A 19,353-nucleotide genomic window follows, 5' to 3' on the forward strand; every position below is an offset into this window, starting at 1 on the left:
GTCTGTCTGTCTGTCTGTCTGTCTGTCTGTCTGTCTGTCTGTCTGTCTGTCTGTCTGTCTGTCTGTCTGTCTGTCTGTCTGTCTGTCTGTCTGTCTGTCTGTCTGTCTGTCTGTCTGTCTGTCTGTCTGTCTGTCTGTCTGTCTGTCTGTCTGTCTGTCTGTCTGTCTGTCTGTCTGTCTGTCTGTCTGTCTGTCTGTCTGTCTGTCTGTCTGTCTGTCTGTCTGTCTGTCTGTCTGTCTGTCTGTCTGTCTGTCTGTCTGTCTGTCTGTCTGTCTGTCTGTCTGTCTGTCTGTCTGTCTGTCTGTCTGTCTGTCTGTCTGTCTGTCTGTCTGTCTGTCTGTCTGTCTGTCTGTCTGTCTGTCTGTCTGTCTGTCTGTCTGTCTGTCTGTCTGTCTGTCTGTCTGTCTGTCTGTCTGTCTGTCTGTCTGTCTGTCTGTCTGTCTGTCTGTCTGTCTGTCTGTCTGTCTGTCTGTCTGTCTGTCTGTCTGTCTGTCTGTCTGTCTGTCTGTCTGTCTGTCTGTCTGTCTGTCTGTCTGTCTGTCTGTCTGTCTGTCTGTCTGTCTGTCTGTCTGTCTGTCTGTCTGTCTGTCTGTCTGTCTGTCTGTCTGTCTGTCTGTCTGTCTGTCTGTCTGTCTGTCTGTCTGTCTGTCTGTCTGTCTGTCTGTCTGTCTGTCTGTCTGTCTGTCTGTCTGTCTGTCTGTCTGTCTGTCTGTCTGTCTGTCTGTCTGTCTGTCTGTCTGTTTATTTATTTATTTATTTATTTTCATTAGTGCAAGCTACCAAAACACTTTGGGAAACTGCAGAAGCTAAAACAGCTGATTTTCTATTGTTAAAATCCATTCTGTTGATTTAAAAGGTTCACCACATCACTCACACGTTGCTCGAGCTCAACAACTAGCCTCGAGTAGCAGACGAGAAATCTGCCAAGAGTGAACGGTGGTACTACATTTAGCCGACAGAAAGCGCTTGATGTTGCGCGACAAATAGCAAGTGTAAATAGGGACGTATATATTAGACTATGGAGATACTATTAAGTTAACCAGAAAAACCTCTCATTTCCTCCTCTTTTCTACCCGCAAATCATTGCTGCTAATAGGATAGAGCCGTTGCTTACAAGAGAGACCCGTTACCTTGGGGGGGGGGGGCAAAGCAAAACCATATAATCCCGATATAACGAGGTTACGGGGGATATCATTTACTTTCATTTACTTACTCCCCCCCCCCCCCGTTATAGCTTGACCGTGGTACAGTATATCGGAATATCATCATTTAATAACGTATTTATGGGGTGCATGTTTCTAATACTGTTACATCCATATCCACGATGTTTCGGACCGAGTTGTATAGCTCTAAGTCTACTACAAATTATAGTAGTACATAACTATAAACAGAGTTATGGGAGGGTATGTGGGAGCACTGGCCACCCCCAAATATGTCTGAACTCTTTTTTTCCTATTAACATTACAAAATATTGAATTCAAAAGACTTTTCTTGCTGTTTATGAATGGGATATTATTTGTAAATGCTACCATCGTACCATCTTCCTGAAAAATGGCTGTTTTCACAAAAAAAATCTTTGGACTATGATTGTTTTATGAAAACTACTAAACATTTTCACTCCTTTAACATGGGACTATGGTGTTTTTTTCACTAACACCTAATTCAATGGATGACCGCTGCAGACTTCTAACACAGGAGTACAGGATGTTGCAAAAGAAACATTACAGTGCTTCCATTCCTAATGAGGTATAGAAATTCTTATACATTCAGAAATTTAATATAAATATTTTAGTCTAGACACATGGTCTGAAGACATTAATTCGTCAATTTAAGCACAGACACTTATACATAGGCTGGATAAAAAGTAATGGCAACACTGCTGTCACGTGACGATGGTGCGTTCGAGAGTTGCCAGCTGTGTGGACATGAACAAGGACTGTTAGATGAGTTAGTGTAGCCAGCAGCGACAGTACTCTGTCAATCTACTGCAGTGTGTAGAACGTTGACTTTCATAGGGATAGTGCGAGTGCCCTAAGACCATCCTTACAAAACTAAAGCAACGTTCCTGGATCAAAACTGAAATGGCACGAGGTCGTAGCGCACAAGAATGTTTTCAGGGACTGCGTGAAGCATGTGACGATGCAGCGTTGCCATATCGCACAGTGGCACGATGGGTTAAAGCGTTTCGGGAAGGCATTGTTGGAAGTGCTGTGAAGGTGATGTTCATTGTGGCGTATGACATTGATGGGGTAATACTGCACCACGCTGTACCTCCAAGGCAGACGGCAAACGCGGGCTACTACTGCAGGTTCCTGCAGCACCACCTTCGTCCAGCCCTCAGGAGAAAACGACGACACTTGGGGGTACAGAACCCTATCATTCTTCATGATAATGCAAAGAGTCATACCGCTGCTGCTGGCAAGGACCTCTTGCGTCGCTGGCAATGGGAGATTCTGGAACATCCTCCGTACTCACCCGATATGAGTCCATGCGATTACGATCTTTTCACCAAAGTGAAAGAACCACTGCGAGGGACCCGGTACAATACCAGAGATTAACTTATCCGTGCTTTAGGGCGGTCAATACGGAACATCAACGAAGAGACGGACTGATGGTGTACGACGCCTTCCAAACATTTGGCAAAAGGTAATAAATAAGGGGGGCGACTATATAGAAGGTACGTAAATGTTAACCCCTGTGAATAAAGCCATGTCAGAAATATCGAACTGTTGACATTAATTTTTATCCAACCCAAGTACAAAAGCAAGAAAAGTATTTTGCATTCACTATTTTCTAATGTTAATAGAAAAAAAAAACAGTCAGACAAGTTTGGGGGGGCACTGCCCCCCCATGCGCCCCCATAACTCCTCCTTTGATGCCGAGTTTAGTGTAACGTACTCCCCTCAGCTTCGAAACCAAATCATATATTATTACGACATTATGAGTAATAAATAAATAATAATTACTACAATTATTCGTTGTGATAAAGTACAATTATCACTGCATGGTGTACCGAAGATTTTAATTTATGTTTTTATTAAATTGACATGTCATGAGTGGCGACAGAAAACAGCTCAGGGGAACGAAATGCAGACACTACTAAAAATGAAATGGGGATCGGGGAGAGCGCATACGCATGTGCTTATGGATGGCAAAAATTGTAAAAAAAAAATTTCTTCCCTGAGATTCCTGAGATATTTGTTTATGTTTTGGGAAATGATCAATTTCGAAAACCATTTCTAATCACATATATTGCACACTAACTTCCTAATTACTTTAATTCTAACTCCTAATTTAAAAACTGCTTACACACACTAAAATATCATAGTATTTGCTATTACTATCCACTACAGATTAATCAGCAGGCCTATTAGATATTTATTTCACCACTGCAAGGTGTGCAAGAAAAATCGCACAATTGTACTAATCACGTATTGTGACTGCTGTTTGCATTAGTAAAAATCATAACACTTCAACGACAATATGTTTTTAAAAAAGAAAAGGATAAGTTAAGCCAACTTACAAATGATTAAATTATGAAGTCAGGGAAATGGAAGATAATGCAGTACCTTAATTCATTGGAATAATAATAATAATAATAATAATAATAATAATAATAATAATAGTAATAATAATAATAAATACCGGTACGTGAAAAGGGTAGACTACAGTGTTCATGCAAAATATATCAAGTTTCTTTCATTATTTCCGAAAAGGTGCGGTGTATGAAATAAACAACAGGAAGGCAGTACCTCAGTTTATAATAGGTAATATCTTTTAATATCAAGAATGACAGCCATTCATTTCAATATAATTGAGACGTACAAGTTTTGAAATTACGTCTATTGTCCATAAATTAATGTACGAAGCATTTAATAAGCAACGGTGAGTCCCTTGAAATGTCCCAAATGTAAGTGTCATTTAAGTGTTCTGCTATGAATATCTAGGACCGAACAGCGCTCCGAGCGGCGGAATGGGCATTGCGAGGGAACCACTTCAAACCCGTATTTCAAGCGCTATGCGCCAGCTTGTATAATCTCGTAAGCAACGGATAGAACGTTCGGGAATATGCCGATGATGTAGTTGGCGCTAGGTGCTGAAGAGCTGCATCAACGATCGAGCCGACGTGCATGGCTCATAGTATAATATGTGTTGTTGGAGTTTTGCGATTGGGTTGATCTTTTGTATCCGTTTCAAGCGCCTGGTTCCTAAGTGTTCGTGTAGCCTAATCTTAATGGTTAAGGCTGTGGATCATAGAAGTAAAGGACGGTAGTTCGAATCTCACATTGGCAAAGTAAGTTAAGTTGTGTTAATGAAAAGAGTTTAGAGGAGTGTGTAATATCTGTGTTTATTTTTCCTTCCTTCCTTCCTTCCTTCCTCCACCACTGACCCTGTATGGATGCGCTCCCGGATTGGTTTGAAGGTAAATTCTGTAACTCGGCGTGTCTGGCCGCGAAACCAGGTGGCCCGGGTTCGATTCCCGGTTGGGGCAAGTTACCTGGTTGAGGTTTTTTCCGGGGTTTTCCCTCACTCCAAGATGAGCAAATGCTGGGTCACTTTCGGTGCTGGACCCCGGACTCATTTCACCGGCATTATCACCTTCATCTCATTCAGACGCTAAATAACCTAATCTGTTGATAAAGCGTCGTAAAATAACCTACTAAAATTTAAAAAATTATCATTTAAGTTCGTTTGTGTGTGTACGCATGCGTACGTGCGTGTGTGTGATTATTACATATGCTAGTAAGTATATCCAATTTGCATGTCAATTTTAATTTCTTATTATTTTCTTTTTCAGCCGTGATGGACGAGATCAAGATGGAACATGAGATCGACCCTCTAGCAATAGACAGAAATAATAAAGCTGATACAGCAGAGGGGAATTCTTTATCTCAGGTAGCGTATATTGAGAATAAATACAGATTACAGTTTATTGGTAAATATCCAGAACAATTGCTTCTGTCCTTTCGAGAAAAATACCTGAGTTTGACCCCAGAAATGAAACCACAAAGGAGAGTGAGCGGAAAACATCACAATTTGGACTAAGTAAAAAAAAAAAAAAAAAAAAAAAAAAAAAAAAAAAAAAAAAAAAAAAAAAAAATTAAAATCTCCCAACTTTCGCAAGTAAATTAAAAACGCAAAAAATTTAGAAAACCAAAAAGGAAAAGCATTAAATATAGGCAACTTGAAAGTTACATTTGAAGTTGAAAATAGGGCGGGATGGTTCTGGTAATTTCTGAAGTGAAAATCGTACAATTTATAAGGGATTTTCATTTTTTTTTTTTTGAGATGGAATTGATCATGTATACAAGACATAATAAAACCCTAAATTCACCAAATCTTACCTCTTATAGATTCATAGGCCTATATGCAAATTGTATAAGCGGAGTATGAAGGGAAGTGTCTCAGTGCTAGTTTAGCCTATATTGATCGATTTAACATTCCTAAGATAATATAGTCTAACGTAACGTAACCTATGTCAACTACAAAACAGTTTGGAAAATAGCTAACCACGATCACTTACCTCACATTAAAGAAGAGGTGGAGACATTTCTTCCACGTGATGAAAAATAATGCATCCGTTCACGATAATCTGGGCAACCTGTTGAACATGATCTCTGTTAAATATTCCACATCCATAAATACAACCTCCACACAAACCATCAACACGCTATTCTTCTTCATTCTCTTTTTTAGCCTCGGGTTCAATTTAATGACCCCATGTAGCCAGGTATATTCTCTAATATAAAACTATATTCTGTACTATACAGAATAAGTAGGACCCGATACCCACAGGTGATCAACTAGTAGAAAAAACGTAAATGGGTAATGGATGATAAAATATGACAGTGAACATGCCTGCATTTAACGAGGACAGACCGATGACTGAAAAATACATGCTCCTTCCATTACCAGAATTAATATCAAAGTGACGGAGACAAAAGATTTGTTCCAACAAGCAATTCAGAAGGTGCTAGGACGCATGCGCCAGTTGTGTACGGTCTCAGAACTAGTTCGGAATTTTACATTGTTGGAACGTTTCTTGAACTGTTCCTTCACGATCTTCGGTGTTTGTTCTCATATTAAAATTATATTCATCTTCCGAACTTAATTCTTCGTAAAATAGATCGTCATCATCTTCCAAGTCATTGATTTGGACTATTTTTTTATTTTAACCTGCCTAGTCTCGAAGCATTTTTGTGAGAAAACTTTGATCTTTCTTAATTTGCAACTTCATTCATGATGGCTACTTGTTTTATCTGCTGATAGTGAAATGTGTTATGTGATACAACGTGGCTATACAGATGAAACCAAGTTTATTCTAAAAAAAAATCGATTTGGGTTCATTTGCCCCACTTTTAACATTTACTGACAACCGATTACATAAGAGAAGTATAATGTGTGAGGAATTAACATATTCGAAACACTTAATGCCGTATTTGAACAATGATAACATCACCGATAATACTGTTAATGTACACTCATGGAAAGAAATATGACTGGCTTTGATTTTCATGACTGCAATGCAGTACTGTGTACCAAAATTTTGCATTATACTATCTTTATAATTCCGCTTACTGATTGTTCTTCCACGACTTTAAAACGAACATAACCCTATTGTGCCGTAGTCTGTTTCTAATTTAGATAGTGATACATTTCACGAAACTTCCAAATACACGAGTATGATAATGAATAATTTGCAGGTCCCACAATGTTCCCCACTCATACATGTCAAAAGGACATTGCCAAAGGCTTGCTGTCGAAGTGTGTGGTAACTCAGTGGTTTAATGTTTGAGTACTTGCCGGTAAGAAACAAAATGCTGCCAGTGTGCCAACTCAGAATAAGTGAAACATAGAAAACCAGGGTAGGAGTGATATAGTCAGGTAGGTAGGCATGTTTGGGAATGTTTCCTTTTGTGCAATAGTTCAATGGAACAAAGGCAGGCAGTCGTGGTTTTTCCACAGTTTCCCTTCATACACAAGGGATTTTTAGCCATTCAGTACAGTCAACCAAAAAAATATTATGTGCTGACTAGGGAATAATCCAGAGTCTTATTGCTTCTTTTACTAAATTACGCAAATATTGTTGGTAATGTAACACAGTGTTGAAGATATGCTAAATATAATGCACAGCAGTATATTATATGCAGTAATGGCCGAAATATTGTGTGTATTTATTAACACTGCATTTGGGTATACACCCGGTGGCAGTGATATATATAATATACAATAATTACAATTACAGAAATAAAATAAAGTAAACGTAAATCTATAAATATTAGATGCAATAAACCTAGGACTATAAATAAAAATTATTCTATAATAACGCCTATGATAAGCAAAAGTAAATCTATCTTATAAGTACTTCTATTTCACCCAACTATTACCAATTTAAATAATTACATATCACCTTAATTAATTACATACCAACTTAATTACATATCATCTTAATTAATTACTTATCAACTTAATCAATTATATATCAACTCAATTAGTTACATGACACAAGTTAAATAATTACTCTGCACCTCCAATTGGATTTTCAGTCTAATCTTCTCAACTTTCCTTAAATGTATTTTCTTTTAAGAGGACCACCCTGAAAGATTGCCGCAGGTAAGCTGTTCCAGTCTACTATTGTGCGGTTAACAAAGAAAAATTTTGCCACGTCCGTTCTTTGTTTTCTACATTTAAACTTCCTAATATGATCAGCCCTTCCTAAGTATGATGGTGTTGCTAATCTAGCATTGATATCGGTCCATGCTTTGTGTCCCATTTGTGCCTTAAACAATGCGGTGAGTGGTTTTTCGTCGCCTTGATTTGAGAGGTTCCAACCCTAAATCTTTTACTATCTCTTCACCATGTCCCTTCCCCATTTTGACATATTTTGCTGCCTTGCGTTGGACCTTTTCTATTGAATCGATTTGGTTTTGTCCGTACGGATCCCAAGCTACTGCTCCATATTCCATAATTGGGCGAACAAGGGTTTTGTACGCTAATACTTTTGACTTTCGGTTAGATTTCTTCAGAATACGCATAGAGAAATGTAGTGCTCTCCAGGCTTTCCTTGTGGTATTAGTGACTTGTTTCTCCCAACCCAGTTTGTTACTTAAATATATACCTAGGTATTTACAAGTGTTCCCTTGTGGCACCGATGTACCATTCAGCTGATATCCGAGACAAATTTCTTTATGCGTTCTACAGAAGGATATTGACTTACTTTTACTGACAGTGATTTTCATTTTATTTTCTGTCGTCCAGGTTTCAATAACGTTAAGATCGTTTTGTAAGGCGGCGATATTAAACAACTATGCACAGTTAACTTTGCATATTCATCATCAGAGATGTTAATAACATTTATAACAAATGTTTTTGCATGAAAATATGCAGTTGTATATGATTCCTGGCCTTATTCTTCATAATGTAAAGCACGTGCTATTGGTTGGGATCAGGCAGTGGCATACAGACACATATAGAACAACTTGTAAAGTTAGAAGTCGTCTTCTAACACTGTAATAAATTGTTCATTTAAGATGTCTCTTTGTACTGCAGGAACAGATTATTTCGGATCATCATGTGACTGGTATAAAGGAGGAATATGAGGACCCCAGCCAAGATCTCACAGCTGAGATAACATTTGAGGAAGATCCGGAGCCATTTTCGTTCCTTGTAGTGAAACATGAACCTGAGGTGAGTGCACCACAAAGAATGCACTGTGTGTTGATCTTCCAGTGTTTATCATTTGTTTTTATTGTAACGCACACTGTCTTTTTTACAACAGTACCTGCAACTTCTATCAGTTTGTGGCAGCAACAATAAAATTTAGTATATATACGGTGATTCACGGAGGTTGTGCAATACTCTAATGTGATTTCCGGAATCATTCTGATGAAAAATGGTCATGTAAACGTAAGTCATATTTTTTAATGGAGTGAGTTACACCCTTCTGAATGTTAAACATAATCGTAGATATTATGAAGGTTTAAGGATTTAAAGTATTTACAACAATGCTACTGGGTTTATTATAAATTCATTAAAGGATATTCACGATATTGCGCAATTTTTATTATAAGCAACAAAAAGAACAATCCAGAAGAATTTCTAAGACAAATTCAGCAAAACATGAATTCATTCATACCAGTACAAGAAACTTTCAAATACACGTATTTGACAATGAATACTTTCCAGGTCCCACAATCTTTCCCACTCTTACACAGTTTCCCTTCATACACAAGTAAATTCTAGCCATTCAGTACAGGCAACAAAAAAATATTGTGCTGACAACAAAACAATCCAGAGTCTATTTTTATTTTTAATCTGCAAAACTCAAATTTTGGGTATAGTCCAACACAGTCTTGAAAATATGCTACAATATATGCATAATAGTATATTATACGCAGCAATGGGCCAAATATGCACGATTAGCCTTTCGTATTACTACAGATGTTCATAACATCACTAAACATTTTTTATGAAAAATTTGTATTTGCATATGAATTCTGCTCCTATTCATCATGTCAAGCCATTATGTACGGATATATAACAGTAGAAGTCATCTTCTAAAATCCTGTAATCAATTGCTCATTTAAGGCGTCTGTTTGTACTGCAGGAACGGAATTTCGTGGATCAGCATGTGACTGGCATAAAAGAGGAATATGTGAACCGGAGCCCTGATCTCTTATCAGAGGTAAATTTTGAGGAAGATCCGTTCCCTGTGGTCAAACGAGAACCAGAGGTGAGTGTGGCACAAAGAATGCACTGTGTGTTCTTCTTCCATTTTAAAATTATTGTATTTAGATTGTAACGGACACTTTGCAGGGCCTTTCACTGTATAATAGAGTCAAAAAGACATACTATTACAAGTCATGTCATGTTTCAGAGAACTAATGTTGAATTGTTATCTCGTTTTATGTTTTAATTTTGAAAACGAAAAAGGTTGTTACACTTTGGTTGCCAAGTTACACATTCCAACTGTGCGTTTGAAAAAAATATTGTTCTTAAGGACTCTACTTCTTCTTTTTCGTCTCTGTGTCTTTGTCAAAAAATTCTCGATACCTTCTACCGTTTCCAAATAATTGAGTTTGCTTTAGAGGTATGTGCAAACATTATCACCTGTTTTCATTTGTTGTTCACCCATTCTTTTCAAGTATTTCTGTATTTGCAGTATATCTTCTGTAGAACATTATTTTACCCGTAGAGGAAATATATTTTGTAAATTTAAGATAAATTATATAGCTTATTTTGAGTACATTCCAGAATAGGTTCTAAATTTGATAAAATTTTCTGATATATATGTGCAGGCAGAGGATGCATGAAACTACTATTTATTTTATTTACTCTTTTCAAGTTACCGAGTTCACGAAATGGTTGAACGAATTTTTTATCTAAGGTGTAATATTTATTTTAGTCATAGCAAAGGAATCTTTGTATACTGGAGCTTTAGTATAATTTCATAGTACATGATATTGCCTGGCACAAATTATGGAGGTAAACTGGAATAAATTAGACAATATTAACATTGTTAACCATATGTGTATGTATTTATTCACGCTGCAATTGGTATATACCCGGTGGCAGTGCTAACTAATTACACTCAATAATGACAATAATAAACTTAAAATTAAAAATGCAATTAATAATAATACTAATAATTAATACTAAGAATAATAATAGTAATAATAATAACAACAACAGGGAATATCCTAAATTCAATGAAACAATCACTTAAAATGACACTTGAAATAAATCTAATTTGTATCTTAAACCTAAGTTCGAACTAAAACCTACGAGTATGATATGTTCATATCTGCACAAGTACCTTTCAACATTACACTCATTTCGCTGTCAACTCACTTACTGCACTGGAACTACGACACTTTTCACTGATTCTATCCTGATTTCACTAACACTTCAAAAACATTTCACTGTTCAAATACTTTGCACTGCCACTATAAACTATAAAGCTTCTCTGACAGGAACACGTTTGACTTACACAGCACACTTCACTGACACAACACACTTCACATTTCACTGAAACAACATAATTCTTCACTGATACAACACTTCAATAACAACATATCATTTACACCCTTTAAATACTGTGTATAATTACCGTCTATTAGTAAAGTCCTTAAGCCTATTTTTAAATATATTTTTGGTTGTTGGTAAAGCCTTTAGTAAGTCTGCAGGTAAAGCATTCCAGTCCCTGATAGTATGATTGAGAAACATTTAATTATCAGTAGAATGTGTTTGTTAACTGCCGGTATTATGAGCACAGAAGTGCTATCAAAAGCAAACTGAATCAGACCATTATATACCAGGTAATGTAAAAGTTACGTAGTTGAAGGTTTTCCTGGGTTTATCCTTTAAACAATTGAGAATAAATGCTGGCTAACTTTCGGCGCTGGACCCTGGATTCATTTCGCTGGCATTATCACCTTTATTTTGCTCAGACAGTACATATCCATTACAGTTTACAGTGTCGTAAAAAAAACACTTAAATAATCTACCAAATTCGTGACTATGAATTGAATTGTTCGTTCATAGTTAATTTCTGCTATTATACAGTAGTTAATTAGTTATTCTATAACAGCCATTTTCCACGGCACTCTAAACATCCGCTGGCAAGTCAGCATTCAGTAAACACAGCGTAGATGTACGAGCACCAGAGAAGACAATATCTGACGCGTATCTAGGATAGCCATATCAGTAAAATTAGAATTTAAATTAATTAATTTAATTTAATTAAAATTAAAATGTTATTTATCTTTATGAAAGAAAATGTTTCGCTCATTAAATACTTACCAACTCATGTGATGACATTATATGTTTTCGAATTTCCTAAATAACAAATTAAAAAATAAACACGCATAATTTTCACACAATATTGCACTGGAATAATTCTCTGTCATTAAATTTTGCATTTCTATCATAATGTTTAAATAAAGATATATAAATTGTGTTAGTTCAATAGTGAATTTTATCTAGTGTGTTTCTCTTATCTACATTTTTTTTTCACCATGTGCCATTTCACCATTTATTGCCCGGTATGTTGACTAAAAAATAATGTATGTAAAATTATAACTATTTTATTTAATATATCACTATATACATACATTTATCTGGTTTATATGTGTTTTGTAGCAATCATTCCCTCCTAAAACCCTCAAAATTCCACTCCTGCTTGGAAATAACAGCTTTTTATTATTTGAGAGTGCCGCAGGATTTTAAATTACACCTTCATTGTGCCACATGTTGAAAAAGGTGATAAACGCTTTTCTATAAGGAAAAGAATTATCCCATGAAAAATCTGCCACAAGATTCCTCTTCTTTTAGCTGGAACTCTGGTAGGGCTAATATGACTTAACCCTTTGAAGCACAAATCAATTTTTTATGTTTTTCATATCCTGGATCATAACAAAGCTTGGATCAATTTTTTTCAACATTTTAAAACTGCACACAATTTCAAAACGCATTTGGCACCTCTATGTATACTCAAGAGGTGGTTCCTTGGTGGAATATCAGTGCCATAAAATTTGGAAAGAAAGAGACCGGTGGTTATTCTGAATAACCACTATGTTACAAAGGGTTAAACGGAATTCTGTGACATCTAAAATTGATATGCTTTTCTTAATGTTGTTGTTGCTTTCTAATGCCAGGCGTTTGACAATAAAGTCATTTGACCTCTTGCACTCCAATATTTTTCAAAGATATTATCATGGCCAGCCACTGAAGCACAGATTTTGATGAGTTCCGAATTCTTTTCTTGGTTTGAGTTGCACAATGGGCAGTTAGGGGACTGATATATTCCAATTCTATGCAGGTGTTTGGCCAAACAATCATGGCCTGTTGCCAATCTAAATGCAGCTACAGACGATTTTCGTGGTAAATCGGGAATTAACTGTGGATTTTGATGCAGAGAGTTGCATTTTTTTTTTATGATTGTGTTATCAAATTTTGTTTGTTGAAGTCTAAGTATGTAGATTTAATAAATCTCTTCACAGAGTAATACGTAGATTTAGTAACAGGTCTGTAAGTAGCAGTGCTGTCCTTCTTTGCTAAAGCATCCGCATTCTCATTTCCCAGGATTCCACAATGGGATGGTATCCATTGGAATACAATTCTTTTATTGAGTGATATTAATTGAGAGAGCATTTTATTTATTTCAGATGTTTGAGATGAAGGTGTGTGTTTAGAGACTATTGATAGAATAGCTGCTTTGTGACAATATAATTGCATTCTTAAATTTATTGATGTGAAATAGAAGATTCCTGAGACTTTCGCTTATTGCAATGATTTCACCATCAAAACTTGTTGTTCAATATCCAAGAGATCTATAAAGTGAGAAGAGACAGCACGTAACACCTGCACCGGCACCTTGTTCTCTGGAGATCAAGGATCCGTCAGTGTATAAATGAAGCCAGTTTTGTGGAGGGTACCTAATATTAATTGTCTCTAAAGACAAATGTTTCAGTGTTTACTTCTGATTTCAGTATTTTTTATGTTACATTTAGATTATATTCTGTAGTTAATAGAGTTAAAGGGTTTGGTTTAATTTGTAAGTCTTCTTTTAAATTTGGGATATTGATTTTCTGTTTTATTTCTTGAACCATAGATATGAGACTTTTTTGAGTTTTCAGCTTTTGTTAATGTAAATTGTGCTATCTTCCTCTTTTATTTGCTCTGTGTTTTTAGGAAGAGCAGAGTGACTTGCACAAATTGAATGTGGAGCCAAAGGTGGAAATAATAGCAGAGGACAACGAGATTTTCATCGAAAGGTGAGTGTCATGTCCGAGCCATCACATAGGCATGTAGGGTGTCTAGAAGATTTTAAATTATGGATAACATGTAACTCCCACCCATTTCTCAGTCATCCATATGGCTAAAGTAATAATGATATGACGGTCATTGCTGGCAGATTAATTTATTTTCGTAATAGCATTATTATATTAAATGCCCAAAAAAATTCATGACATCGCTGGCACATTTTTTAAATTTTGTATGGAATGACCCACATGTCTTAATGTCGTCTATCATCAGTCAGTTTCCTGTCAGGCAAACTTGTGCGCATGTGGCAGTGTCCACTTTTCCTTCCATTTCCAGCTGATACATTGGCTAATGCAGCGTTCATTCTATGGAGTGTGTGTACCCAGTGCTTCCATACAAACTTGCTCTGGCTTTCTCAATACTACAATCGTAGATCTCTGGGTGATACAGGGACGTATCAGCTGTTCACCTAGTCCTAGCAGGAATAGGCGTCTATAATGTTTTGTTTCGTTTTCCATTCAGGGTTCTAGAGAGTGTTCACGGAACTGACGTGATTTATGTTCCACAACAGTCGCACACACCACTTCACAAGTTGTGTACTGTCTAGCAGTCTTGTGGGTTTTGGATTTGTCTTTTGTTTCCTTTGTAGTATTAGTATGTCATCTACGTATCTGTGCCAATATATGATGTTGTCTGCGTGTTTGTTGTTATCTATGGTTAGTATATATATGTCTGTTCTATGTGGTGTAAGAATATTTCTGCTAGTATGCTGGAAATGGGTGATCCCATGGGTAGGCCTTCAGTTTGTATGTAATATTTGTTCTTGTATGTGAAGTAGTTTTGTTTTGTTGTTTAGTTCTTCGTCATAAATCTGTTGGTTCATTGGTATGTTGAGTAGTCTGTGTACCATTGTTCGGAATGTCTTCAAGAAAGTTATTATCATTCAAATTCCGAAGTGATACAGTGTTAAAAGTTGTGTAATCAAGATGAACAATTTTTTTTATTGGATTATATAATGTCAATCAAATCACCATGACCCCAAAAAGAGACGAAACAACTTCTTTTCCTTTGGCTTTTGTGGACGGTTGAGTATGTCAGTTTTTTTCCCTGCAAATGAGATGTAGGTTTTGAACTAAAATATATATTATTTTAATGTACCGAAGTACATATGATATTTCCATGCAGATATTCTGCGTCATCATACGATGAAAGAGTAATGGAATGGAGTTTGAGCTTAATGTGAGATGATTCTGTCCGACGCCGGGGTGGTATCCGGTGTGGCTTAGTGGATAAAGCATCAGCATGTAGAGCTGAAAACCCGAGTTCAAATCCCGGCGCCGGAGAGAAATTTTCTCTGTTCCATTACCCCAAAAAGAGACGAAACAACTTCTTTTCCTTTGGCTTTTGTGGACAGTTGAGTATGTCAGCTTTTTTCCCTGCAAATGAGATGTAGGTTTTGAGCTAAAATATATATTATTTTAATGTACCGAAGTACATATGATATTTCCATGCAGATATTCTGTGTCATCAAACGAAGAAAGAGTAATGGAACGGAGTTGGAGCTTAATCTGAGACGATTCTGTCCGACGCCGGGGTGGTATCCAGTGTGGCTTAGTGGATAAAGCATCAGCACGTAGAGCTGAAAACCCGGGTTCAAATCCCGGCGCCAGAGAGAATTTTTCTCTGTTCATTACTCTTTCATTGTATGATGACGCAGAATATCTGCATGGAAATATCATATGTACTTCGGTACATGAAAATAATATATATGATCTGCGTAAATCACTTCGTGATTTAAGACGGCGCTTATTCCGTCGGATCCCGGCCAACTAGTCACTCATAACGAGCGCACCTCAGCACATGTGTGGACTTCGGTCCTACGTTCATAGACATCTATGACGTAGTGCAAAGGGCGGCCACTAGAGGAAACCAAGAGTTGGAGCTTAATCTGAGGCGATTCTATCCGACGCCGGAGTGGTATCTGGTGTGGCTTATTGGATAAAGCATCTGCACATAGAGCTGAAAACCTGGGTTCAAATCCCGGCGCTGGAGAGAATTTTTCTCCGTTCCATTTCTCTTTCAACGTTTGAGCTAAAAGGTTCACTGTCATATTGCAGCTTGTGAAGAAGATGTCAGGCATTACCCTTTGCTCTGTATCGTAGAGAATTAACATAACATGTTGGACAGTTCTCATTCTTGGTTCTTGTTTGTTCTCTGCAGTCACGTCTGGTTTACCTCCTGTGTATACTCGCATGTTAGGAGTGTGATATGTATTTGAATCTGCTCACGTCCAGACGTTTGTACTAAATTTGCTGGCTTCAGTTTTGATAAATTACTTCAAAATAGAGAGTACCGCATTCTCGATGGCGGCAGCCATATTTACTCCTTCCTCGGCACAGAAGCGTAAGCAGTAATGCTAGAACAATGGTGATTAAAGGCGATATCATACATGTTGTTGTGGTTTATGGAACACAGGTGGAACATCTGGATAATACCCACGGCAGAGCAATCAGCGAATAGGGATTATAAAGAATGGACACTTCGCGTCGGTACCTTTGATGTAGGCGGACTGATTTCAATGACCTTCAAGCCAGCTAAAGCGTGAGATTCTGCTTTCTCCCTAGAGTTGGCGCTGACATCACACCAGCTAGCAGTCGACACAGCGGAAATATAACACATACAATTAATACATCTAGGTACATTATATACTCAAATAAAATAAATTGGATCCATAAAATAATAAATCTGTCATTAACTGTAATGTCTAGACTCTAGAGTTCGTTTATAATGAGAGTTGAGACGTTGACCCCAACAACCAGGGAACGGATTTATATGGACTAAAAATATATGAAATATGTAAATATATATGTAGTTATTTTTACCAAAATATGGAATTAAATATGGATTTTTACCAAAATATGGAATTAAATATGGACTTAAAATTATAAAAAAATGACTATGTACGTTAAATATTGGTACATTTTAATCAAACTAAACAAAAAATATAATGGACGTACCTTATCTTCCAATGTAGTTTCAACAAAACACAATTTTTATTGTCTGTTACCATAACAATAGGTTACAAACATTTCTTTCAAGTGCTGAAAAGTGAATCTTCTTCTATTGTCTCTGAGGATAGATTTATACTGACTAAAAGAGCGTTCGACGTCACAAGAAGTAACTGGTACATAATTCAATTTCACAATGTCTGCTGGGGATAAGTCCAAGTTAATCTTCACTGTTGATTCACCACTCATCACAGCAACAACCTTTTGTAGTTCTTCATATCCAGGGTTTTTTGAAAGTACAGTGTCCACCTTAGCTCTTACTGCATCTGCAACTTTACCTCTACCACGATTCAGTTGTTCCACAGTACTATTTATAATTTCAAAACTTTCAGATAGTGAAAGGTGCCTATTTTGGAGACTTTTGAGCGTTTTTATGATGCATGAAAATGTATGCTGAATGTGAGCTAAGTCATTCTTCACACTTATGTCACAGGTAACTGTTTTCGCAGTATCAATTGAGACTGCATCTTCAGAGTCCAATGCAAGGAGAACATTGTTAATAGAGTCTATATGTTCGGCATAATATTCAACTGCTTCTAGCCATGTACCCCATCTAGTTAAAATTGGCTTTGGTGGCAATGGAATTTCAGGGTACATTTCTTTCAACACGTTAACTCTACTGGGAGCTTTGAGAAATACTTTTTTCACTGATGAAATCAACAAATCTACTTTAGGGAAATTGTCTCTGACCACTTCTGCCACACGATGAAATGCATGCGCCACACAAGTAAAATGAGTCAATTTAGGATATACAACAGATAATGCTTGTCCAGCTTTGACCATATAAGGGGCAGCATCGCTAATAAAGAATAACACATTATCGTACATAATACCCTTTGGCCACAGGATACCCATAGCTTCGTTGAACAGTTTAACTATAGTTTTGTTATTGCACTTTTCTAGAACATCACAATGTAAAAGAATTCGTTCAGAATATTGTTCACTTAACAAACCGATAACTACATTACCAACAAGTCTACCTTCTTTGTCGGGAGTCTCATCAATGGAAACCCAAATTGAACTATCTTTAATTTCATCTCTTATCTTCTGTATTGTCTCATCGTAGATGGATGGAGCATACGTCTTCCTAAGTGTTGACTCATCCGGGATTGTATGTTGAGTATATTTTTCAAGGAATTCCCTGAAGACCTTATTCTTTAGTTTGTAGAGAGGAATATCAGCAGAGATGAGAGAACGGCACAGGTCGATGTTAAACTCAGATCTTACATTCGATGTTGTTGGTTGTGTTAAAAACAATTGTCTCTGCTTGGAATTTAGTTGTTTGTTGGCCTGATGTTTACTAGTTGTAATGTGTTGTTGCACCAGGAACTTTTGTGTAGATGATACTGCACACTGACACAAATTACAAAATAATATTTTATTGTCAGTTGATAAACCATCTTCTTTAAATTCTGAAATGTAACTTGTTAGTTTTGATTTTAAATTGACTGAATGACGTACTTTTGGCATATTTACCGTCTTTATAGTATGATTTACAAAACTGAACCTATGTGTACTCTGACTGGCATTTAACTGTTGAGCTGCACAACTGAAGTCTGTTAAAAATTTTAAATTAAATTAATACAGTTTTGTAACTTACTTTCCCATTGTTGATAGGACTGCTAATTTTCAAATAACTCTGATGTTAAAGGGATTACTGAACATGTGTTTAAATCTCTATTGTTGAAATGTATTTTTAAAAGTTAATGGAATTTTGTTTTGTTTTATTGTTAAACCTAATATAATATGGACTGTTTTATATGAAATATGGAAAATATATGGAAATTAACGAAAATATGTACTAAACTCTAAAATATGGAAAAATATGGAAAATAAAAGTAGGATTTTTCAACCCTACACATTGTGAAACATAAAGATAATGCAAAATATAAATTATATTAGCTTTATAAGTAAATATGTATTTACATATAAATCCTTTCCCTGCCAACAACAATATTAAAATATGTAATGATTTGATAGCGCTGAAAATGGAAAAACAATATATATATATATATATATATATATATATATATATATATATATATATATATATATACAAATATTAAACGAATTCGATACTTAATTTAATAATGTATTATATTATTTTATAATATAATTTATTATATCTGAAATATAAAAAAAATATTATTACAACTAGTTTTTCACTGAGAAATAAGGAAAAGCTGTTAACTTGAATTTATTTGGAGCAAAGCGTTACTGGATTATGCAATAAGGTAGGCGATGTTTGGATCCTGTGTCTCAATTCTATTCTCAATTATTATCTTATCGTGTGCTCAATTACACTAAATTCTAGCGCTTGAAAGTGGAACTAAATGCTGCGCACAGAGAAACAAAACACAGGAAAACTCGCTCAGTGTCCATTTTTTATAATCCCTATTCGCTGGAGCAATATCGATAGTCGCCGTTACTCGCTGGCCACTAATCACCGGGCTGTACCGAGCCGTGCCAAAGAAAACACAATCGAAATGGTGGTAGTAAAATTCGCGACTATATTTTTAA

General features: G+C 36.2%; 2 protein-coding genes across 2 annotated transcripts in view; both read left to right on the top strand.

The window, feature by feature from the left end:
- The window catches only part of LOC138692162 (zinc finger protein 665-like), an 88,280-nt gene that overhangs the window by 31,682 nt on the left and 37,245 nt on the right, over positions 1-19,353 (top strand). The gene's annotated exons all lie outside the window — the stretch shown is intronic.
- Positions 1-19,353, top strand: part of LOC138692158 (zinc finger protein 665-like) — a 34,945-nt gene that overhangs the window by 7,044 nt on the left and 8,548 nt on the right. Inside the window, exons 2-5 of the mRNA XM_069815193.1 lie at positions 4,800-4,897; positions 8,552-8,689; positions 9,609-9,734; positions 13,694-13,776. Of these exons, the coding sequence (XP_069671294.1) occupies positions 4,805-4,897; positions 8,552-8,689; positions 9,609-9,734; positions 13,694-13,776 (440 nt within the window). The 5' untranslated portion in view covers positions 4,800-4,804. The remainder of the gene's footprint in view (positions 1-4,799; positions 4,898-8,551; positions 8,690-9,608; positions 9,735-13,693; positions 13,777-19,353) is intronic.

The sequence above is a fragment of the Periplaneta americana genome, chromosome 16 (assembly GCF_040183065.1).
Source record: "Periplaneta americana isolate PAMFEO1 chromosome 16, P.americana_PAMFEO1_priV1, whole genome shotgun sequence".
NCBI lineage: Eukaryota > Metazoa > Arthropoda > Insecta > Blattodea > Blattidae > Periplaneta > Periplaneta americana.